The following is a 26,023-nucleotide window of genomic DNA, read 5'->3' as shown; positions in this document are numbered from 1 at the left end:
TAGCGTCTCAAAGTTGATTCTGGCATACCGAACTGTTTTGAAGCACCCAGAACAGACAAACATTCTTCTATAGCTTTCAAAGCATTCTCCAAACTGGTGTCCGACCAACATTGGTCTCTTTTTCGCTTATAAGTTCTAACCATCTGCAATATAAAACTAAAAAATAACATAATGTTGGAGTTCGCCAACTTGCCCCCAAGCGACTTTTTTAATTAAAAAAATTGGCTTAAAAACAACTCACGATTGAAACTCGCCGGAAACAAACAGATTATGTACAATAGAGTACCTTTATCATGTATAAAATTATTTTGAAATTTTAACTTTCCTCATAAAGTGGATAATGAAATTTGAAAAAAAAACGGATAAATAACAAAATCACGATGTTTCACATTTTTATGTTTCACTTTTTTTTCTGATAACGTTTTCGGCAGAGTTACCGAGTACAAAGTTTGGCCTTGTTATGATGCATCTTCAGTAAAAAGTAGGTGGCTCTACCTTCATTGCAACGGGTCAAATTACCGATTCGTCATCTTGCCTCGCTCGCCAACTTGCCTCTCTCTCCCCTACATGTCACATGTTTTTGTCGTATCTATAAATAGCACATTACCCAGTGTTCCTTCTGTTCATATAGTTTTTCTGAAAATTTGAAAAAAAAAACGTTTTTCAGAAAAATGAATTTAAATTTTCAAAATAGTTTTTTCAGTAATTTAAAAAAACCATTTTTGGCATCTTTTAATGAAAATTTAAAAAAAATACATTTTCGTTTTCTAATCTGTTGGATGCTCGAAGAAAAAATGCACCGCGTCGGTTTTTTTTCTATCTTTTCTATCTTTTTTTTCTATTCTTTTTTCTATCTGGAGAGTATTTGTGTATGATTAAATCACACGTACACATTAGTGATCTTATGCGTTTTCCAAAATAGATTATGGTGGCGGTGGAAAAATTATATAATCGCTAGTAACTGCGATGGGTGTTTAGAAGAATAAAGAAAATGATCGCGTTTCATACCGAGAGCGCCACGAATAGCCAGTTCCCAATTAGAAACATATTTTTACTTATACTAAAATAGCTAATTTCATCCAAAATGCCGAATCGAGTGCATTGGCGGAACAATGTTGTGAATCTATCTCTTCAAGGGATCATTGTAAATAAATAAATAATCCAAAATGCCTAGGTGAATAATGTTTATCTTGAGATGTGCTTTGATGAGATGTATTCTAAACATTTAATCAAATCCCCATTCATCTTTCGCGTCATATTTTGATTTGTTATTCATAATTAAAATTTCGGAACTGTATCGAAATGTTACCAGTCATCTGTATATGCTGAAAATGATTGAACGAATCGCTCAACAAATTCGCAAAGAATACATTTCAATGTTCCCTACGCGATTCTGCGCTACCAACACTATTTGCAATTTGTCAGCAATCATTCCCACAACATGTTCAGTCAAGCTTTGCGACAAATCTTTTTCGGCTTTGTCTAGCAGTGCTCTTGAAATTCGTGGATTTCGAATCAGAAATGAAATCATTTGGACAAGAGTCGCAGGTCGATGTTGGATATTGCTCATCTATGGAAACCGTGTCACTGCCTTTTTTACAGGCGGCTGAGAAAAGGCCTAGACCTCATCTGATATTTCAGCGTGTGAAACAGAAGAGTGCTGGTGTGGGAGTGCGAGTCGGACTTTTCTACAATATATTATGGTTGATTTGTCATCTATGGAACCATTAGAGAAAATTGATATTGGACAAATCACACAACAGAGGAACACAATTATATCATGATTAATTGTACAAAATGAAATAATGTTTCTTGAGCGATTAATATATTACGGAAGAAATGGATTGACTAACGCAGCGTATGAAAAAAAGACAGTCGTATCTACTCATTAGAACAAAAGATGGACTTTTGGCGGCATTTCCATTGCCCACAAAAACAAAAATTGTTTTCATGTGCGCTAGATTGATGTCGACATCATTTCGTCGTCATCGAGGGAGACTGATCCCCAAACATTTGGGACACAGAAAAGATGCTCCATCAAGATTAGCTTTCCGTGTTCGTTCGCAGCAGCAGCTTCTTGTGTTATATAATTAGACTAGCATCAGCGTTGCTTCCATGATTTGAGTGGCAAATGGCATCCCGCTCATGCATATGTTTACGTTTACGTCTCACTCAATGTGTTATCGTATGCTTACATATTTATTTACATATCTTCATGTTTACATAAGTGGAATTTTCTGGATAAATATTTGATTCCAGTCTTTGTGGTCGCCTTTCTTGGGCACCAAGAAGAATCCGTGTGGGAGGGGTAGTTCGGTCGTGATACCGGAGGAGATCTTGGATAGCAACTGTGCTTTCTTGTCTCTAAGAAAGTACGCATTTAAAGTGGGCTTGATGACTTTTCGGTCATGCAATGGAAAACGCATATGGGATTCCGAGCAAATGTAAAGAGACTAACAACATGCACATGTTACCATGTTCTTATACTACTAATTTGTTGAAGCACACTTTTTAGCACCACCAGAGTAAGTTCTAAACAGAACGGCACTGCCTTTTCGGGTGAGTCAACAATTAGCGAAGTGCGAAGCATTCATTAGGTCTACATCAATCTCGGCTCTACATGCATTCCGCGTGTGAAAGCAATGAAAGCAACGAAAACATGGTGCCAGTGATTTTTCCTTTGTGGGCGTTTAGACTAATTGTCGATTTAGCTGCATCATAATTCACGGTGTTTTTACAGAAAACACTATTCGTAGCGTGTGAGAGCGTATGCACTTTCCACCTTGCACCGGAACGCATTAGAATAGATGAGATGGCAATGAATGGTTCATTTTCAACTAATTCCACAATTTTAGAAAAATAATGAACCTTCTTCGGTAGTGCTCAAGTTGGTAACACATGTGTTTCTAATGCGTGTACTCCAGCTTCAGAACGTAGTAGGTATAATTCTTTCGATTGGTGTGTCAAAAACCGGAAAACCGGAAAAAAAATTTTGTGGAGAGTTTTATCACATTCATGTTTCTTAAGAAAATGGCGGTTCAAAATTTGTTGTTTGCTTGCCGGAACTCACAATAAATATACGGAGCAATTCCATGCCAAATCAATCGGCCGCTGACTGAGTCTTTCCGATAACTTAACTTAAGATCAAGATGTCTGATTAAAATATGATGTTTAAAATATTTATTGGAGGATCAATGAAATACCATTTTAAATGTACTGTTAAAAAATCTTACAGAAACATTGAATTTAATATAGGGTTGGGGAAAAAGAAATGTCGTATTTCTGATCTAAATTTGACGCTTTATTTAACATATTTAAAATTATCCAATTTAAGTCAAATATGCGCCGTTTTGTTCGCAAACTTGTTGCCATTTAGAAGACAACTTCATTATTCCCCCTTATGAAACCCCCTCTTCTTATTTGCAACAAACTCAGACAGCCAGTTTTCGCAAGCTTCTTTTGAGGCCAACTTATTATCACCAAGAGCGTTTTGCATGGACCGGAAGAGATGATAATCACTTGGAGCAAGGTCCGGACTATACGGTGGGTGCAATAAGACATCCCATCCGAGCTCCTGTAGTTTCTAGCGGATCATCAAAGATGTGTCAGGCCGAGCGTTGTCCTGGTGGAAAACAACACCATTCCTATTGATCATTTCTGGTCGCTTCTGGTCAATCGCCTGCTTCAAACGGTCAAGACAGTAGATAACCGAGTTGAAGGTCTGACCATAGTTGAGCAGTTCATAGTGGATGATTCCTTCCAATCCCACCAAACACACAGCAAAACCTTCCTGGCCATCAATCCGGGCTTGGCGATGGTTTGGGCCGGCTCACCGCGCTTCGACCACGACTTTTTTCGCTTTAGGTTGTCGTACGTGATCCACTTTTTATCACCAGTCACCATCTTCTTCAAAAATGGGTCGAGTTAGTTCCGTTTCAGCAGTTCATCGCAGACGTTGATTCGGTCTAAAAGATTTATTTGCGTCGACTCGTGTGGCACCCATACATCCAGCTTTTATTTGGAATCCAATCTTCTGCAAATGGTTCCAAACGGTTTTATGGTCTATACCCAGTTCCTGGCCAATCGAGCGAGTGCTCACATGCCGGTCTACTTGGATGATTTCAACGATTTTATCGGTTTCCACGACGATTGGCCTACCAGTACGGGGTGTATCTTCGACAGCCACTACATCAGAACGAAATCGATCAAACCAACGCTGTGCTGTGCAAATCGTTACAGTATCGGGTCCATAAATTACACGATTTTTTTCGGCCGCCTTCATTGCAGTTTTACCTCGCAGGAAGTAAAAACGTAAAATATGGCGAATTTCTTGCTTGGTGGACTCCATCTTTGACGCGCTATAACTTGAGACTGAAAAGGACAATCACAACACTGTCAAAACGACACTTGTAGAACAGATTGTCGTCTTTAAATAGCCGTATAGTATGATCCGATACGATAAGTGCAACACAATATAGGTTTAAGTGTTGCCATATATTGACAATATACGACATTTATTTTTCCCCAACCCAATATTAAGAACGTTCATATCTAAAAACACCCCTCCTCCCTTTGATATTTTTTTGTATATGTTTATTCTTATTTTTATATTTATTTTATATTATTTTTTTATATTTCTTATTATATATGTTTTTGTATTTAAACCCTTCTTTTTTAACAAAGTTAACAGTAATGCCGTGGGAAACCCGTCAAAATGGAGATGTGAGTTTTTGAAAATTTTTGATACTTCAATACTTAAATCGTAACCTTCTAAGAAAAGTAACATGCAAAATAGAATCTACATGCGATTCAACACGAAAAATTATATATAACGTCTCCATTCAAAAATGAAATATATTCCAGAAACCATAAAAGATAGAAAGTTCACGTCTTCGACACAAGTCCATGTTTGAATAAGATCTAAACCTTTGTCGAATACATTAGGCGTCGTGCATAAATTACGTAACGCGATAAAGGGGGAAGGGGGGTCGAGGTTGCGTTACTTACTGTGTATTAGAGATAGGAAATAGCGTTACGTAAGGGGGGAGGGGGTCCAAAATCCGGATTTTTAGCGTTACGTAATTTGTGCACGACGCCTTACAGTTAATTATCTATCTTGACTTTGAACAAAATTAGGATTAGTTGCAATTTTTTCAAGGAAAACATGAAAAAGTTGTTCTTGGAAAATCTTCTTCCTGTAAAAGTGCCCATCTTCCAATACTTGTCGATGATTGTATGGGTAATACATACATTTTTTTTTGGGAGTTTCATGAAAATACGTTTTTGAGAAATGTAAATTTCAATTTGAAAAAAAAATCAGTGTAATTAAAAAAAATTGTATTTTTTATGAAAATTTAAACATTTTTGAATGTTTCATTCTTTGACCATAATTTTGTTAGTACCATAATTTTTGAGTTAGGATTTTTTGTAAAAAAAATTAAGAAAAAAAAAACTTTGGCCCTTTTCAAAAAAGTAGTCTAATTCCACTGGGAACGCTAATGTCATTCAATAATAATAAAAATACGTTTTTGAGAAAAGTGAATTTTAATTAAAAAAAATAGTAATTTTTTATAAAAATTTAAGCAATTTCCAATGTTTCATTTTTTGACCATAATTTTGTTGCTACCATAATTTTTGAGTTAGAAATTTTTGTAAAAAAAAAGAACTTCGGCCCTTTTCAAAAAGTAGTCAAATTCTTCTTTGAAGATTTCAAGTATGCAAAGTTGTTTAAATGACCACTATTTTTACATCCACTACGTTCGACTGCAATCTGAGATGGTATTGCCAAAAGCCAGTCGAGTTGGTGTGAATTTCCTGATATGCTCCATCAGTAATAATGTCGATATTTGGTTTAAACTTGCAATGATTTTGATTTGCACGATGAAGAACATTCTACATTGAATATTGGATATTGCTACCAGAGATGCCAACCTTCCCGATTTTTCAGGATTTCCCAGACTTTTTGGAACGCTCTCTGATATCCTGACAAACACTCAATTTTGCCTGATTTTACTGAAATGATCCTGATTTTCTCTGATCTTTTGCTCACTCAAAACAATATTATCCTTGATAGATATTCTGGGATCTTTGCTTAAGTTTCCCCAGTTTCCCCAAACAGGTCACTGCAATGTACTTTCAAGGGAAAAAGCTTCGATTCTATGGACAGCATAAAAATACCTAGAACAATTTTCGACATTTTCTGGTAGGACAACATTTTGAAGCTGCCTATGATAATTATGCTTTTGTTTTCCCAAAAATCAGCACAAACTTTAGGGACAACCCAATATGAACTATCCTGATTTTTCTTGTTACTCTCCCTTTTTACCTCGGGTTACTTTTTCTTCCGACCCATGGTGTCACCTTTTTCTGGAGAGCGACTCCGATCTTATGATGAAATAAAAAAATAGCTTGATAGTGAACTGTCTGAAAGAGGCCATGTTTGTGATATCCGATGGATCATTATTTAAAGTTTTAAAACTTTAAGCCTTTTTTTATCAGAAATCCATTAAAGGGTGTTCGGATCAAAAAGTGGTCAACTTAAATTCGCCGTATTTTTTCTAATCTTTCATATAAAAAACCTGATCACCCCTTATTTTGTAGGTGTGTGTGTAGAATGATGCTTCTATTTGGATTTTGACATTAGATCTTTAGTTATCAAAATGGCGTCAAAGCAAGAGGAGCGACGAATCAAAATTTTGTACATGCGTCGTGAAAATCCAAACTACACGCACGCAGAAATAGCAAAATCGTTGAATGTGGCCAAATCAACCGTCACCAAAGTAATAAAAGTGTTCGGGGAACGTTTGTCGACAACCAGAAAGCCTGGATCTGGGGGAAATCGAAAGCCGGGAGCCACAGTGACAGAAGAGTGGCTAGCGCTCTCAAGCGCAACCCCAACCTCTCCGTTCGAGATGTCGCAAATAAGTTGGGAAAATCTCAAGCATATACAACTATGAAAGTTTGCCAAGAAATATCTCGTTTGGCAAGCTATCTGTTCCAGTGGCTTGAAAAGCGACATTTTCGTTGCAATCGGGACCGTCAACCAGGAAATTTACGTGAAAGAGTGTCTTCAAAAGCGTTTGCTGCCTTTCCTGGAGAATAATGACTTGTCTGTGCTGTTTTGGCCGAAGAACCCTCCCAACACACCAGAACTTCGCCCAATCGAAAAAATATTGGGCGATAGTTAAGCAGAACTTTAAGAAGACCCAAAAAACTGTTAACAGCGAGAAGCAGTTCAAAGAAAACTGGCGTTCTGCGGCGAAGAAAGTGGATAAGGTGACTGTACAAAATCTGATGGTCTTTTATACATATTGAACTTCAAAAAGAAAAATACTTTAATTTTTTTTAATAAACAAATAAACGATTTACACGCAATTTAGTGTGACCACTTTTTGATCCGAACACCCTTTAAGTTATAATTTTATACCTAATATTTTCGAAACAAGAAAACACTCGTATTTCATTCATCACTCACAACAACGCATATTTCGTATATTATTCAATGCCCGGTGTACAAACAACGAGGGGAAAAAATCAAGCGTTCCTTAAAGGAACGTTCCAAGCTGACTTATGCAGAAATGCTTAAGAGTTCCGTTCCAACGACTCAGGACAATCCCTACTCCATTCTGCAGAACGACGAGCCTGTTGCTGACGCTCCCAATGCAGGAAGTTCCGGTACATCGCAGGGTGCCGTCAGGAAAAGAAAAATTACTTCTTTTCCATCACTCCCCAGAAAGACGACCGAAACTTCCCAAGTTGGAATGAAAACTCGAATTGAACGTGCTGAGAATAAACCGAAGCAAGTACCTCCTGGTTTAAGCGGTTCTTCTACGCACCAGGGGTCCTCAGCACTGCTCGGAGCAGCACCCACCTCGTCTGTTCCATTTTCGCGGTCGAGGCAACAGCCACAATCTGGTTTGCTTGCGCTTTCTGACCTGGTGGACAACATTTTAAATGCTTTAAATATAAATGATCCTCTTAAAAGCATAGTATTATGTTTGCTTCCGATTGTGAGAACATTTTTGAAAGAAAAATGTGGGTTTTTAGCGTTCATTTCCCTCGATGCCTGATTCAGTGCAAGAGGTCAAGGATTTGACCGCTGTAACACAGTGGCTTCTGCAACATCATCCCTAAACTAGATCAATTTAAATTTTTAGTTCATAGCTCTAACTGTGATGTATTTTCCCTCTGTGAAACATGGCTTTCTTCAGCCGACGAGCTGAATTTCCATGATTTCAACATTATTCGCCTCGATCGAAATGACTCGTTTGGTGGCGTACTATTGGGGATCAAAAAATGTCACTCCTTCTTTAGAGTCACTCTCCCATCGATGACAGGCATAGAAGTTGTCGCTTGCCAGACACAAATCAATGGCAAAGACTTCTGCATTGCCTCGATATATATTCCTCCAAGAACCATGGTCGGCCGCCATCAGTTTTTTGATAGCATCGAGGCATTGCCGGAGCCGCGGCTAATCTTAGGTGACCTCAACTCCCATGGAACAGCATGGGGGTCACACTACGATGACAGCCGTGTCACGTTGATTTATGATCTGTGCGACAACTTCAACATGACAGTTTTAAATACAGGGGAAGCAACTAGGATAGCCAACCCTCCTGCACGGGCAAGTATGCTAGACATATCAGACATATGTCGTTATCCCTGGATTGCACGTGGAAGGTAATCCAATCCAATCCCCACGGTAGTGATCACCTACCAATAATTTTATCGATCGCCAATGAATCAGGTTCTCGTGAGTCAGTCGATATTGCGTATGACCTTACGAAAACTATTGACTGGGGAAAATTTGCAGTAATAAAATCTGAAGCACTTGTTTCAATGCATGAACTTCCTCCACTCGAAGAGTATATCTTTATATCGAGTTTGATTTACGAAAGCGCACTTCAAGCTTAAAAGAAACGTGTACCGGCTACCACTTTCCGACGTCGCCCTCCATCACTTTGGTGGGACAAGGAGTGTTCAAAGGTCTACCTTGAAAAATCATCCGCTTTCAAAAAATTCAGGAAAACTGGATTAGTGGAATGGTTTCGAAAGTACCAAGCTCTAGAAGCCAAACTAAAAGGTCTTATCAAAGCAAAAAAGCGTGGATATTGGCAGAAGTTCGTCAATGGTTTGTCAAGGGAGACAGCTATGAGCACTCTTTGGAACACGGCTAGGAGAATGCGTGGCTGGAGCCATACAAATGAAAGTGAGGAATACTCTGACCGTTGGATTTCCAAATTTGCAAGAAAGGTTTGTCCCGATTCCGTTCCTGCACAAAACGTCGTACGCGACATTCCGCTCCAAGGCGATTATGAGAATTTTTCGATGGTAGAGTTCTCAATTGCCCTCCTATCATGTAACAATTCAGCTCCGGGGTCGGACAAGATTAAATTCAACTTGTTGAAGAATCTTCCCGACTTGGCGAAACAGCGTTTGCTGAACTTGTGCAACAAGTTTCTGGAGCTGAATATTGTCCCACATGACTGGAGGCAAGTGAGAGTGATAGCCATACGAAAACCCAACAAGCCGGCTTGCGATCACAATTCGTATAGGCAGATTGCAATGTTATCCTGTATTCGTAAATTGTTAGAGAAAATGATTCTACTTCGTTTGGATAAGTGGGTTGAAACGAACAATTTGCTGTCAAATACGCAGTTTGGCTTCCGCCGAGGTAAAGGGACAAATGATTGTCTCGCGCTGCTATCTTCTGAAATCCAAATCGCAATTGCTCGCAAAGAACAAATGGCTTCCGTTTTTGTCGATATCAAAGGGGCATTTGATTCAGTTTCCATGGAAATTCTCTCAGAGAAGCTTCATACTCGTGGACTTTCACCAATTCTCAATAATTTCCTGTACAATTTACTGTCAGAAAAGCACATGATTTTCTCTCATGGCAGCACGAAATCTTCTCGTTACAGTTTTATGGGCCTACCACAAGGCTCCTGCCTAAGCCCCCTCTTGTATAGTTTTTACGTCAATGATATGGATGATTGTCTAACTAGAAACTGCACGCTGAGACAACTTGCAGACGATGGAGTTATTTCCATCCCGCCGTTCTGCAAAAATCTTTGCAAGATACCCTGAACAACCTGTTCACGTGGGCTCTCAAGCTGGGTATCGAATTCTCTACGGAGAAAACTGAAATGGTCGTTTTTTCTAGGAAGCACGAACCCGCCCAATTCCAGCTTCACCTATCCGGCAAAGCGATTAGGCACTCGATGTTTTTCAAATACCTGGGTGTATATTTTGATTCTAAATGTACCTGGGGGAGACACATTGCGTATTTGAAACAGAAATGCCAGCAAAGAATCTATTTTCTCCAAACAATAACCGGAACATGGTGGGGTGCCCATCCAGGAGACCTCATTCAGTTATACAAAACAACGATATTATCAGTGTTAGAATATGACAGTTTTTGTTTCCGATCAGCTGCCAGGATTCATATTCTCAAGCTGAAGAGGATACAATATCGTTGCTTTTGCAATTCCTCTGTCATTTTTGATCTGTCCATGCGACAAAAAATCCATGGAATACCAGATCACCTACGCTCCAATGTTATTCCGTCGATATTTTCGGAAAAATATGGGAAAGTTGAATCTGATAAAATGTTCTTTACTGACGGTTCATTCATAAACGGGTCCACTGGCTTTGGCATCTTCAATGAAAATTCCAGTGCCTCTTTCAAACTCGAAGATCCTTGTTCCGTGTATGTCGCTGAAATGGGTGCGATATATTATGCTCTAGGGATCATTGAAACACTGCCCATCGACCATTATTTTATTTTTTCAGACAGTCTTAGCTCAATAGAGGCAATCCGCTCAATGAATGTTGATAAACGCTCATCTTATTTCCTGTGTTTATTGTCGAAATATTAAACTCCCGGCCCCGTCAGGTTGACGCCATATGAGCCTTAATAAAAATATATATTTTGGATAAAAAAAAACGCATATTTCAATACAAGATGAACTGATAATGCATCATCAGCGGGAAGTAACGCCGTGTCATCTGTTTACATCGTCCAATAGAGACTATGAAACACAGCGAATGCGATAATAAGAGAAGATATTTACATAAATCCATCCACATCGTCATGCTCGTGCGCATACTCCCGATCGAGTGATGTGCTTCGTCTCAGCCAGTCCCAGCATCTATGCGATGTGAAGCGAATATGTGAATCTCGGGGTGCAAAATGATTTGCCTTGAAATGTCATGCATTGGATGTGCAATGCAGGAAGTGGAAACGATTCGATACGTTCGCACAGTACTAAGCGCAAATGTTTGTTTATTACCGAATGGAAACAAATATGCCGTCACAAGGGCGCTCCATAGATTATCTCCTGAGGCTGCTGAGGTTACAGGTTAATAGGTAATACGTTACTCAAGCAGTTAAGATGAACTTGTATAAAAGTTGAAAGTGAAAGCTTATGAAATAAATCGGCCTGAAAGCACCTTTAAAACATAAAAAATAACGATTTTACTTCTTTAAACATTATATAAATCAGATGAATGATCTAATGAACAGCTGTGATTTTGAACTCATATTCCAAATAAAAAACTATGATCGTGGTAGTTGAATTACGGAAACCAAAATCAGTGGAAATAGATCCACATCTCACCTTTGGTTGGTGCATACCATAAATGCAATTCTAGAAGGTTTTTTTAAAATGCACAGCAATCAACAAATCTCCCAATACCTGCAAAAAGAAAGAAGAAAAAAACAGTATTAGCGAAGGAGATTCACCTTTTTTTAATTTGATACTACTGATAGTAGTACCAATCCTCCAGCCTCCCCTATGCGTTCAAAACTTACTTTTCATTAAAATTATCGAGTGGTCCAGGTTATTCATAATTCTACTTTATTCTCGTCCAAATCATATCTCTCACATCAAATCGCGGTACTGAACTTATAAATTGGCAAAACTCACCTCAGAGCATTTAACCCAATTGCGTACGACGCTTCAAACCCACAGAAACTCTGTCGTCGTATCCCCCGGGCAATGGAACATCAAGAGCTGTCGTGTGGCAGCAAGCAGAAGTGAATCCCTAAGCTTTCTAATGGTGATGGCGTCGGAGGAGCCGTTCAATGTCACTCAATTTTCGTAAATCTAATAACGAGATGAGAGTTGGGTTCTATCAAGGGGTTTGATTGAAGCGTGTCAAATGATGTTAAGAGTAGAATGGATTTTCACACCTCAAGTGAGTCAGAGTGAGGACTGTGGTTTATTATGTCGTTTAAAATTCTAAACTGTTTTGAGGCTACTTTGATTCATTGTTCTCAGCGAAGGACATTTCGAATTTTGGTTCGAAGCCAGTTACTATTGGATCTGTTGATGAATAAAATTGGTAATGCACATAAACACAAATAAATCGATTATAATCTTAATTCCTTGAATAACAGTTCCGAAAATCCGATTCGAATGCACCACCAAAAACAATGGCGTTTAGCCTACGTCAACAGATTTACGGATTTCTATTGTCATTGGTTTTCGAAATGATAACATCTCAGCTGAAGTTTTCTATCCGTTTCAAATTGTTCATCCATTGGAAGCCTTGTGTAAATGCCTGTTAGAGAGGAACATGAATTTCAAAACAAGGCCCACCGTTGATTAAGATTCGTTTTCCACGTATGAATTTTTATTCTACTACAAAGGTAGCGGCTATTCAAAATCACCGCTCATTGTGGCTTGCCCAACCAAAAAGCAAAAGTTACTCAATGCAACCGATTTAGGATATGGTTTTTGGAACACATAAAAAACGTATTATCCACCACGTGTTTAACGATAAATTTATGACCTATTCAAAACAGAGTGCTAATCTTCATCTGCACGAGCAACTTGTTGAAAGTCAGTGGCCATGGAATCTTGAAAACAGAACGCGCAGCGAACCATAAACTGTCGGTTGGCGAAACCGAAATATTAGATATCATTTCAATCAGTTGGCAGCAACTCATCATCGCAAAAAGATGTGTTTTCTGTAGATATACTTTATTTATATTACTAATGCGAAATCACAACTTATTGATTTTTCTACTTCCGTCCACCGAGACTCAATCATACAATATAATTGTTTCTAGCTACATTAATGTAGCTAAGCTAAGCTGCTTAGCTTTGAAAAAAATGGATCGTTTCTCTAGTTCTTCTTATCCACCTGACTGACGCTACAGTCTTTGATTCTCGCAACTCAAGCAACTAGGTCATTTATAAATATGAAGTAGGTCATCTGTTACACTATATTAGTTTACATTAGTGGAAAAACATCGGACAGTGTTTTACAGTGTTTTTAAAAGAATTGCTCACTGTTTCGGCAACACAGCCTTGAAATTAACTTCGTAACATTGATGCATTCCGTAACTTATAAATGAAATACAGTCAGTATCAAAATAAAAATTGATAACATTAAATATAAACGATTACCTTTATAAGGCAAATTTCAAAAAAAATAGCAACTTTTGGCAGTTTGTGATCAATTCTCTAGCTTCTGGATGCCAAGTAGGACGCTGTGTCAGCTAACTTTGCAACTTTTGCAAGGATGCATAGAAGACGATGTCCAGAAATCTACCAAGTGTATGCAGATGGAACCGGTTTATTAATTCAAAATGAAGATTTATTGTTCTTGAGTAGCTTCAAGTTATTTAATTAAAGAAATGACCATTGGAAGAGGCACAATTTCCCATCTTCCAGGAAGTTTATGAATGTCTCACTGGTGGTTTTGACCATTCAATGGAACGGCGGATCCTTCGGCTGAAGAATGCCTCATTGTTGATAGCTAAGTAATCGGAATAATGTGGCATTTGGTCTTGAGAAAGATCGTTTGGATGTGGCTTCTACTAGAGAAATAAAAAAACCCTCTGCTATGAATGCTTCTGAATTACTACAGCGAACGTTCGTGGGTTCAATCGCAGAACTAGCCATTGATTGATCTTCTAGTTGGATCTTTCCAATTTCGTCTTATTATAATTTTCCTATAACTTCTACCAAAACTCGCCATAATGATGAAAATTTATTTTTAGACCCAATTTTCGCTTAAGATTCTTGATTCACTTGCATATAGCATATTTCTCCGTTATATGGAATACATGTTTGATACAGAAAACTAAATTTTCATTCATAATTTTTATTTTCAAAGCGAGTTTTTCCACCTGTGAATCTATTGCCATTTTCAGCGTCACGTCAACGGAACACGAAGCTTAATTGCGCAAATGCGAAATCCAACTGGACTAACAACGATGTCATTGTAGAACATACAGAAATTAATTTATTGCGAACATTCTCTCAAAACTTTTTAAAAAATGTCCAAATTTTAACCATAACATAACGTTGATCTACGTGCAGAGATGAATACAACAAAATGAAGACGGCTCAAATCAGACCATCCCTTTCTCGGGATTTTCGCTTACCAACACATTTGGCCTTCCTTTTTTATCTATACAGTAGAAGACATAGGAATGCGTTATTTCGCCTGAAAACCCATTTCCACTTTCTAACAAATATCAATTCTGTCAATGCTAACATTGAATGGACTAACAACGCGCATCATGATGTAGTTGTAAAACATATGAGAATTCAATTTTCCGAATTTTCCGATTTTTCTCTCCGCTATATTGATCTACAGGAAGAGACGAATACAACAAAATTAAGACGGCTCAAATTGGATCATTCCTTTCTCGGGTTTTGCGCTTACCAACACATTTGGACTCCATTTTTGACGTAGAACTACGTCTTTCATTAAGGGTGCCAAATCAGAAAACGGGTCACGTTTTTATGAAATAAAGTTAACGTTAATAACTATTTTTGTCGCGAATGGATTTTGGCGATTTACATACTAAACGAATCGGAAATTCCGTAAGATTTGTTTAATATGCTATACATTAGAATCCCCTGGAAATTGATTAAAACTTTAAGCGTTTCCATTTTCCCATACATTTGTTTTGTCCATTTGTGTGCATTCCCGAACAGAGCTGTAAATAACAAGCAACTTATCGACGACCAACGGAGGGGAAATTGTAGGATTTAGAGTCTCCGTGAACAAAGGAAAAGTAAAAGAATGAAGGGGAATACTTACTTAGAGTATAAACAGTGGATCTCGCTGAGGCAAACTTTCATTCGGCATCGGACTGTTGAGCAATCTACGAACGAACGCATTGCCAGGTGCAATAAAATACGAAGCAAGCGTCATCTAATGATGCACGCGATGTTGGTGCAGTGAAAAGCGCTCGCACTGAACCGAGCCTTCCCGAGTGTGACACCGCATCGAACAACAGCGAAGTAGGCGATTCCGGCGCGTCGGTCGAAAATGTAAACGCCGTTACCCAGGCAGCAACCAAAATCAAGCTTCCCCCGTTGGTGGTGAAGGCGGTCGCTCTTGACAAACTCATCAGCGAATTCGCATCGATGGGTGTTACAGCAGAGTACAAGCTGTGTGGCATAATTCAGTCTATTTCCAAGCAGCTAACATTGTTTGTTTTCCGTCATCATAAGGGCTTCGTTGGTGCCTTTGAGAATGCATCAATGCATTAAACTGACGTTATGGCGAAACAGGCGGTAAGGTTGTGCGCCTAAAAATTATTTGGGGAATACCAAGCATCTTGAATGTCTTACTGGAATGTTATAAGTTATTTGGGTTCGCGTGCCAGTCACAAAACTGCCTTCAACTAGGATTGCATTTTCGCTAATATTGATCATAATGAAGCATTGCTACTGTTTTCGAGGTTGTTATTAACAAAAAGAGTTTATTTCGCTTGTTTAGTCGCCAAGAAAGTAAATGTCGTTCTTGAATTTTGTATGTGATTAGGTTTCGCTTGCCAGTAGCAAAACATCCTTCACTAAGGGTGACAGCTGCGCTTCTCTCGAGCATGAGAAAGTAATGCAACTTTTTCGAGACCAATAATATTAACAGAAGCGTTTCTTTTGAGAAAAGAGCAAAATGAGAAGTGTCTATATTCCTTGTAGTTTCAAGCCACCAACGTATGGCTTTGTATGCATGTCATTGCGAACGCTTGTTTGGCGCTTGGTTTACGTTGTACGAACGATGCCTAGAGGTACGATTTCTTTGAGGCAATACTAAATAACATGTAGCATGATATTTGATAATTGCAAGTGTTGTCATTGTTGTTGTTGCCAAAGATATATTGATGTAGTTATGAGATGTAGAATAATGGTGCTGGTGCAACATGTATATAATCGACTGTAGCCGAGTCTATGTCAATTGCGAAAAAGGCCACCGGAATAGCGTTCGAGGTAAATTTTCAATGCCTTGACATGAAATAATTTGCGACATACGATCAGCTAGTGTATTGTTTTGCGACGGCAAGAATGGGGCAATTATCGTCAACTGATTCTACAATGAAAAAACTAGTTCAGAGATTATTCTGCTAAGCACTTGTTTCTAAAATTTCACAGCATTATAGAATAATATCCGAAGGTATAAAAAAGCGACTTATATAAAATAACAGCGTAGTTCTACGTCAACAATGCGGTCGTATCTTTGACACAACCTCCTATAATTTTTGTTTTATAAAGATGATTTTCGGCATATGCTGACTCAGGCTGGCTCAATGGAAGTCAAATCAAGAAGTCTAATTTCTGCTAACTTTTCGCAGCGATAGATGCTGCAATGGACTTATAACGTGGCGAAAGCCGTGAACTATCTGCGACTCATCGGTGTAAACCAGATATTCACAAAAAATAGTGTAACGTTGTTAAATCTGATTTAATTCACGGACCCATTACGCCAAATTATTCGTTCTCCGAACGTTTCTTCCAATAAATCAATCGTGACACGCGTAGCGTGATATGTTGGATCGTCTTGTTGAAAGCAAAGCATCAACAGGAAAGAGGCGCCGACGGTGTAGTGGGTGTTTGATACCCCAAAACAATTTACTGTTGAATTTTCCGAATCGGAATACAAGCGTAGGAGGATTACGAGCAAAAAATGTGGAAAGATCTAGCAGGATCGAACTATAAGAACTCGTTCCCAACAAAAATTGGAATACAGGAATTGGAAAAGACCGAAATAAAGTATTTTCACCGGTTCTGCTCAAATCATCCATATTTATTCGTTATCGATTCTTTTTTAATTCGTGAAGCTCGGACCGCTAAAACAATTTTTGATCGCTTACAAGCACACGAAAGATATCTGAGCGATCTAAGATCATACTAAATTGTACCTTAAATGTCTTCCTTTAGGTGAAAAATTAAATTGTATTGTTTGAAGTTTTTAAGGTGTACAGACCAAAGATACTTTAGCTGATTTGATCATTTTGGAGAGTCCGATTTTTTTTTTTCTATTAGGTTGGAGAAGCTGGCTTCAGTGATCAATGTCTCGCGTAATATAGATCATACAATTTCAATTTCAGGCTTGTTGTAAAGGTGACAATTCAAACTAAAAAAACTTTTACTGTTTTTTGTTTGTTTCAATCAGTTGTGAGTTACACAGTGTTAACAATGGAAGTCAACAAAGAGAAAATTACAATTTTTCTTTTATAAAGCCAAAATGCAAGCTAGGCCGCTGAAATTGTGAATTGTGGGGCCTATACTATAATAGTAAAATACGTGCAATTATTATAATTTTTTTCTTTTTCGTTAATTTTTAACTCCATTTTTTGAAAAAAAAAAAATTTTTTTTCAGTGTTATACACTAAATTGAAATCTTTACAGTCAGCAAATGGACCGTTTGGAACTAGTGATTGACCAGAAACGTCCAGAGGAGGTGTTTTGTTCCATGAAGACAACGCAAGGCCACACAACTCCGGAGGTTTGATAGGGATGTTGTAATGCATCTACCATATAGTCCGGACCTGGCACCTTTTTTCGCATTGTAAAACTTCCTGAGTATTAAGAAATTGGGATCAATAAATGATTGTAAAAAATCTATTCCTAGAGTTTTTTTTTTCAATAAGGACAAGGACTGCCATGAGAGAGGCATTATGAAGCTACCTTTAGAATGGCAACAAATTTTGTAACAAAACGATGCATATTTGACCCAAATCGGAAAATCGAAGCATATTAAAAATTATTTTGAATTCTACCCGAAAATAATGGATTTATTTTTCCCCAACCTAATGTAACATACAAGAAATCCAGAAAGCCAGATTTTTTCGTTCTACTATAAAAGGCTTTTTTTTCAAAAAAATGTAACTTATGTGATTGTGACTTATTGATCGATTTTCGATCCTTTCGCATTAAATGAAAGTTATTTATAAAAACTTCCTAGTCAAATATTTACATACCAAATGGATACTTTCACGCAAAAACTTTAGAAATACCATATGTTTATGGTTTTTGTGGTGTCAAGACCCTATCTTTTTATGTGTTTTCAGGAAAGATGAGACTTTTTTGGATAACATATAAAAAAAATTAAAATATTTTGTTTTAAGTTTTTTTTTATTTATATATTTCATATGTAATACATTCTTTCTAATATTCTTCAATAATTAAGATATTTTAATAACGAAAAGACATATTCCCTTCTGATTTTATTTATTTTTTGCTTTCCAAAAATCATAGAGTCTCTGTGATCTATATGCTTCATAACTAATAAAAAACTAAACTTTTGAAAAATTTTGCCTAAAAGTATGGTGCACAGCTGAATATTTCTCCTAAACACATCATCCAAATGTAAAATATTCACTGTAGAGTTATCAAATATTGGATTACCGGTTATGAAGCCTACATATTTTCAAAAATAAGTACAGGGTAACTTCGGTATAACGTACATTTCAGTTTCAAAATTGTACTTTGATTCGAATTGTACGTTATATCGAAGCATAATAAAGAACTCACAAACGTAGCCTATAATACATTATTGTGTTGTTGGTTTAGTAAAGTTAATGAATAAATTCAATTAGAAGACGAAACCAGCCTTTCTCATGATCTTTCCCTTCGTACTGTTGATTAAAGCTTGATTCATTTAGAATCCGGAATCACAAAACCAGCTGTATTTCGGGGTTGATTGAAGGTACGAAACATGTTTTAGCATCACAATACAGATAATTCATTGTTGTTTCAGAAAAAAAATATTCAATTTTTTTTCCTTTACACATTGGAAATGTGTCCATTTTATCGACGTAAAATGAACGTTATATCGAGTGACGTTACATCGAGGGTACGTTATATCGAAGTTCACCTGTATATTGGACAAAATCGATGAGTAGTACGGGAAGGTGGCCCTTACCCGAGCACTTCAATTGCAACGATCATTAATTACATAAAATCTTGTTTTTGGTGACACCGACATTGAAATGTGAAGTATACCTCTTTAGCTGTGTTTTCTACTGGTCGGTGTAGCGAAAACAAAGGACACTTTTTATTCGACATTGGTGGCCCTAACCGACCTTCTATTTTTTTGCAGCAAATCTATTCTCAATTGGTCGGAAATGACATACACCTTCAAATATACAAGTCGGACTCGACTATATAAAGTCGATTTTTTTTTCATCAATTATTTTCAAATCCTATACATAATCGAATCTCAAGAAAACAATTTTTTCATTAATGTGAATTTAATATGAATGTCAAACATTAATAGAAAAATAGCTTTTTTGTGATTCGATTATGTATTGGATTCGAAAATTAACGTTGAAAGTGAAATTGCGATTATATATAATCGAGTCCGACCTGTATAAGTAATGGGTGGAAATAACAGACGAGCATAAAACGAATATAATATTGTTTTGACTTCCGATGAAAATCCCCTACTATATGATTATTGGGTGAAAGAGCTTTAACTGCGGAATTATAACGTCCTTTTCCGATGCCATTTTGAAAACGAAGATGGAGGCTTCCGGTTCTTTAAAAACGGCTCTAAAAGACTGGAATTGGGGTTAGTGGAGTGGAATTTGACGAAGAAAGTGTTAGAGACAAAGATCGTGTTAAAGCGAAAGCAGTAGTAAGAGCATTATTAAAAGATCACATGCACAAACACAAATCGAAACGGAAACGGTCAACGATCAACGGTCAGCGCTCAATGATCCACGCTCAAAATTCAACATGTACAGGTATATCGCGCATATATCCACACATACAGACGCAAATTCATGTTTTAACATGTTTACGTCGCCGACGGCAGACGGGAGGTATTCAAAGGCGTCTAATAGTATAATCAAATGCATTCTTCCGACAGTGAGCACCGCCCGATGAGCCAGGCTCGTGTGGGCCATAGATGGTAAGCGTCGGCGAGAACGTTTTAACACGTTGACTGCCGCGTCAGTCAACGGTGACTGACAATATAAAATCTATAATATAAAAATGGATTTCTGTCTGTCTGATTCTTATGGACTCGGAAGCTACTGAACCGATCAACATGAAAATTGGTATGTAGGGGTTTTTGGGGCGGCGGAAGGTTTTCGTGATAGTTTGAGACCCCTCCACCTTCTCTAAGGGGGGGCTGCCATAGAAATTAAACACAAATTTCTACATTACTTGAGAGTTAATCAAGCAAATGAAACGAAATTTGGCATATGGGGGTTTTAGGGTGCAATAAATGATTCTATGGTGGTTAGACTCTCCACCCCCATCTCTATGAGGGGGCTGCCATACAAATGAAACACAAATTTCTGCATTACTCGAGAATTAATCAAGCAAATGAAAATGAAAAAGCAAATGAAAGATCTAGCAGGATCGAACTATAAGAATTCGTTCCCAACAAAAATTAGAATACAGGAATTGGAAAAGACCGAAATAAAGTATTTTCACCGGTTCTGCTCAAATCATCCATATTTATTCGTTATCGATTCTTTTTTAATTCGTGAAGCTCGGACCGCTAAACCAATTTTTTAACGCTTACAAGCACACGAAAGATATCTGAGCGATCTAAGATCATACTAAATTGTACCTTAAATGTATTCCTTTAGGTGAAAAATTAAATTGTATTGTTTGAAGTTTTTAAGGTGCACAGACCAAAGATACTTTAGCTGATTTGATCATTTTGGAGAGTCCGATATTTTTTTTCTATTAGGTTGGAGAAGCTGGCTTCAGTGATCAATGTCTCGCGTAATATAGATCATACAATTTCAATTTCAGGCTCGTTGTAAAGGTGACATTTTAAACTAAAAAAACTTTTACTGTGAAACCAAATTTGGCATGTGGAGGTTTTAGGGCGCAATAAATGTTTTACGGTGGTTAGATACTCCTCCCTCTTCTCTAAGAGGAAGAAGGGTTTTCTTCCATACAAACGGAACACAAATTTCTGCATTACTCGAGAACTATTCAAGCAAATGAAACCAAGTTGGGCATATTGAGGTTGTAGGGTGCAATAAATATTTCTATGATGGTTAGACTCTCCATCCCCCTCTCTAAGGGGGGCTGCCATACAAATGAAACACAAATTTCTGAATTACTCGAGAATTAATCAAGCAAATGAAACCAAATTTGGCATGTGGAGGTTTTAGGATGCAATAAATTTTTCTATGGTGGTTAGACACTCCTCCCGCTCTCTAAGGGTGGGTTGTCATACAAATGAAACACAAATTCCAGCATAACTCGAAAACTAAACAAGCAAATGGAGCCACATTTGGCATGTGAAGAATTTTACGGGGCACGAAACGTTTCTATGGTGAATACACTCCTTCCCCCTCTCTAAGGGGGCTGCCACACAAACGAAACACAAACTTCTCCATAACTCAAGGAATAATCAAGCACAATTTGGGTTTGAGGGTTTTTGGATATGAGAAATGTTTCTATAATGGTATGACACCCCTCCCAATATTACACATATTTCAACCAAAAAATATTCCAACCAAACATGACAATTGAGAATTTTCGGAAAACTCTGAAGGAAAAAGGGAAAATTCGGAACATTAAATTCCCATATGTTCTACAATTACATAGTGACAAGTGCTGTTAGTTCATTTGATGTTTGCGCTAGCGAAATTGATCTTTGTTTGAAACTGGAAATGGATTTTAATGTGATGAAACGCACTCTTATATCTTCTTCTATCCATACCAAAAAAAAGGATCGCCGGATGTGTTGATAAGAGCAGAACTCGAGGAAGGAATTGTCCGATGTGGGGCTGTCTTTATTCTATTATATTTTCTGTATAAAACATTTATTCCATGTAACGGAGAAACATGTTATTTGCAAGTGATTGAAAAATCTTGAACGAGGATTGTGTCAGAAAATAATCTGATATTATAATGATGAGTTTTGGTAGAAATACTAGGAATTTTATAGTGAAGGAAAATCAACGGGGTCGAATAGAAGATTAATGAACAGTTCTGCGATTGGACTCATGAACTTGCTCATAGTAAGAAAAAGTGAATGTTTGAAGGTATTGAAAACAAAAAACAAATTTTGGACGGGACGAAGTTTGTCGGGTCAGCTAGTATAATGATAGAGGTAGAATTTTTTTTGCAGAAATTTTACTGTTTTCGAGCAGAAATATCTTCTTACGATAAGAAACGATGGCCCTATAACATTCAAAAATTTTCAACAAGTAAATTTTTCCAATTTTCATCGAGTAAAATTTTCCAGTATTACGCTTCGCATTGTTGTACCACGATATCAGCGCGTGGCCTGACGGGAAAGTCGTGGTAAAACCGCATGGTATTCAACGCGTTAAACAAATAACGAAACAAAAACAAGGGGTCGGTTTTGGACACCATAGAACCAAATTGTAAGCGTTGTGACAACTTTTATTTTACACAACTAAAAATTTGGTATGTAGTGCCATTCCCGAGATCCAAGAGGGGATCAGTCCAGGTCTACCGATCGGATTAGGATCACCTTCCCCTACGTATATCAAATAAAACAATTATTGTTTAAGATTGCTCAACTACACCATTAGTGTTCCAAGTATTTCGTAACGACAAAAACGGCTACTGATATGCGGTGTCAGACTATGATTTTTGTCAAAATTTAATCCCATAAGTGATAAATCAAATCAAGATTGGTGATCGCATGAATAACTTTTGTTTAGCTACGCTTCTCACACGGTACACTGAAAACCAATCAATTATATGTGATGATTGTAATTGAAACCAAAGTTGGGTACTTCTTGAGAATCAATTAATAATGAAATATCCCCTTTTCCACAACTGATAAAAGCCGCAGGAAGCAGCCGCTACAAGATTGTGTACACAAGACGAGACGGTTCACTTACACTCGTTGGATGAAAATAACTTTGTTTACAGTGACGATGTTATCAGTGATCTATTCTTGGTATGAATTGAGCAATTGCTTTTGTAAGGGTAGTAAGTCTTGGAACACATTTTAAGTTGTAACATGAATAATCCGAAACTTATTATCGACCATCTAAACACGAACTGCGTAATTGGGCACTGTAAGCCATTGCAACCCAAAAAAATATGTCTCTCTCGTGAGCTCGTCAACTAAGATGGGAATCATTTTCGCATGACTGGCCGCCAGCTACCTAACGTCTCGTCGAAAAAATGGTCAACCTTGGTCCACAAAATTTTATTTTTAAAATGCGTATTAAAATTCTTCTTCTGAAGCGTTCACTTTAACCCGGCCAAGCGCACGCATCGAACCGAAACAAGTTCATTGGCTAACGTGTCAATTTCTCATAGCGAACACTTTGATCGAATGTCGCCATAAAAGAAAAAAAAACAAAAACGAAAATCACCTTCACAGAGCGGCCAAACCAGAGGAGCTCTCAAGTGTTCAACCCATTCTTATGCAATTGAAATTCAACTCTTTACTTGGATCAGCTTCTTTCAGCGAGTATAGAAAAAAAAATTAATATCGTTTATAGTACATCTCGCTAAAATTAGATTAAATTTTACATAAGCAAACAAGATATTCCTCCGCCTCCTCCTCCCGATTGTTGATTGACCGAGTGAAACTGCTTCCAACGCCGGGATTCCTCTGTCCTCTTCGTCCCCATGGATGCTGCTTATACATGGCGCAAATACGTGACGTGTTGGCGCACGGAGCTGCGTACGTGCGATGGGTTTTCTCTTGGTGGCATTTCGCCAACAGTGACAGATTGCGAGTTCTGATCCGATGCCAAAGAGAAATAGGAAAATGCAAGATGAAAAGACGCATGAACACCAATCGGTCGATATTGGCCCCAATTTAATGTCTTTCCCATTCTTGATTTTTTCTCGTCTTCTTCTAACTTGGCCTTGACGTTCGGTGGTACCTCTCGTAAGCAAATGGAAAAGACGCCGGGGTCACTGATGTTGCCGGATGCTGTTGTTTGGACTTTTAATTGTATAATTCGTTTGTTTATGAAGGAAACAAACATAAATTGCTCTCGTCGCGTAATGGTGCAGCGTGAAAATACAAAATGGAGTAATTTGAGGTTATGCCCCTGTTTTGTTGTAAATTATTTTCACTCTTTTGACAATTGCTACATATTTGCGGTTTGCATCGTTGTAGAATGATATCATAGACCTTATACTGCATACATGTTGTATTCTTCAATGATTATTTATGTTCCATATCAGCCATTCTATGCCAAACCGATATAGTGGATCTCAGATTTTCGTCAAAAGTGGTAATTTTGTTGTTTATCGTAAAACATTAGACCCGTATTTTACATTTTCATTTTTTTCATTTCCGTTAGAGTGGTCCAAAAATCAATTTTTTCCTCTTTTTACCAAAAATATCATTTTTCAAAAATTCATAACTGAACCGATTTGGATGATGGATACATCAAATCGAAGCCTTTTATTAAAAAATAAAAATCTCGAGTTATGCAGAAACTTGTGTTTCCTTTGTATGGCAGTCCCCTTTTAGAGAGGCGGAGAGGAGGGTCGATTCACCATAGAAGCGCGTCGTGCTCCCTAACACATCCATATGACAAATTTGGCTCGATTTGCTTGATTAATTCTCGAGTTATGTAGAAATTTTTGTCTCTTTGAGCGTGTTAAAACATGTAGTGTAGGCGTTTGTGTTTGCCTGTTGACTGTTGATCGTTGAGCGTTAAACGTTGAACGTTTGATCATAAGCAGTGATCGGTGGGCGGTGAGCGTTAAGCGTTGTGCTTTGAGCATTAAATATTGAGCATGTAGTATTGAGTGTTCAGTGTTTAGCGTTTAGCGCTTGGCGTTTAACGTTTAGCGATTAGCGTTTAACGTTTAGCGTTAAGCGTTTAGCGTTTAGCATTTATCATGTAGTGTCTAGCGTTTTGCGTTTAATAATTTAGAAAACTTCAATACATTATGTACAAAAAAATGGTTGCTTTGACGAAAAAAAAATTAAGTTTTTTGCAACTACAGGGTCTTTCAGATTAAACGCTTACGCAACAAATTTTTAATAACTTCTGCAAAAGTGAACCGATTTTTATTAAAAAAAAAACGAAAATAAAGCTCATTTTAGGACATTTTCGATGTGACCACCCCTTTTTTGATAACGCGTCTCAAACGGTGATCAAATTTCTTCATGCACAACTCTAACATTACGACTTCGATGCTGTTCAAAATCCGAGTTATTTCTTCTTTATGTTTTGTGGATTTTGTGGCTTATTAACATAGCAACGGTCCTTAACGTACCCCCAGAGAAAGTAATTTACGACGAGAAATGTTGAAATTCTTACCATAAGAAGACAAAGTTTCATTAAGGCTTCAGTTGCTCTCGTAATACGATTTCACTAAAAATACACGTTCTTGTAAATTGTACATCTTGACACTAAAAACCATCCGATCAGACTGAACGAGTACCAGAATATTATCGTCGCAAAGTGGGGAATGCAGTATTACCATCGACGGAGCGAAAAAAATATATAAGGAGCTATTTTTTTTTGCGTGAGCGTTTAATCTGAAAGGCCCTGTGCCAAAAACACGTTTTTTTATAGTGTCTTGGAAAATCTTCTATAATTTTGCAAATACAGTTCAGACTCGATTATCCGTAGTATTGATGTTTTTTTCTCTCCGGATAATCGAATCCTCCGGATAATCGAGTCAATACAATTTTTGCTTCATGCTGGCTCTACATTAAAAAGTACGCTACGGAAAACGGTTCTTTTTTGCACAGGATATAGTAGTGGAACAACTAAATTAGAGAATTTGATTAATATTTTGGAAGTGAAACACTTAAAACTTAATAATTTTTAATGTGTTAT

At 37.5% G+C, this 26,023-nt stretch overlaps 1 protein-coding gene across 8 annotated transcripts in view; it reads right to left on the bottom strand.

Annotated features, from left to right (window-relative positions):
- LOC129780200 (dual specificity tyrosine-phosphorylation-regulated kinase 2) overlaps positions 1-26,023 on the bottom strand; it is a 319,853-nt gene that overhangs the window by 143,360 nt on the left and 150,470 nt on the right. For 2 of the 8 annotated variants that reach the window (XM_055788217.1, XM_055788218.1), the window contains one exon: positions 11,619-11,696. The exons of the other annotated variants lie outside the window; for them this stretch is intronic. In XM_055788217.1, the coding sequence (XP_055644192.1) occupies positions 11,619-11,633 (15 nt within the window). In that variant the 5' untranslated portion in view covers positions 11,634-11,696. The remainder of the gene's footprint in view (positions 1-11,618; positions 11,697-26,023) is intronic. 8 annotated transcript variants of the gene reach the window in all.

The sequence above is a fragment of the Toxorhynchites rutilus genome, chromosome 3 (genome assembly GCF_029784135.1).
Source record: "Toxorhynchites rutilus septentrionalis strain SRP chromosome 3, ASM2978413v1, whole genome shotgun sequence".
Classification (NCBI taxonomy): domain Eukaryota; kingdom Metazoa; phylum Arthropoda; class Insecta; order Diptera; family Culicidae; genus Toxorhynchites; species Toxorhynchites rutilus.
Note: the sequence above shows the minus strand (reverse complement) of the source record. Positions and strands in the feature narration are given on the sequence as shown.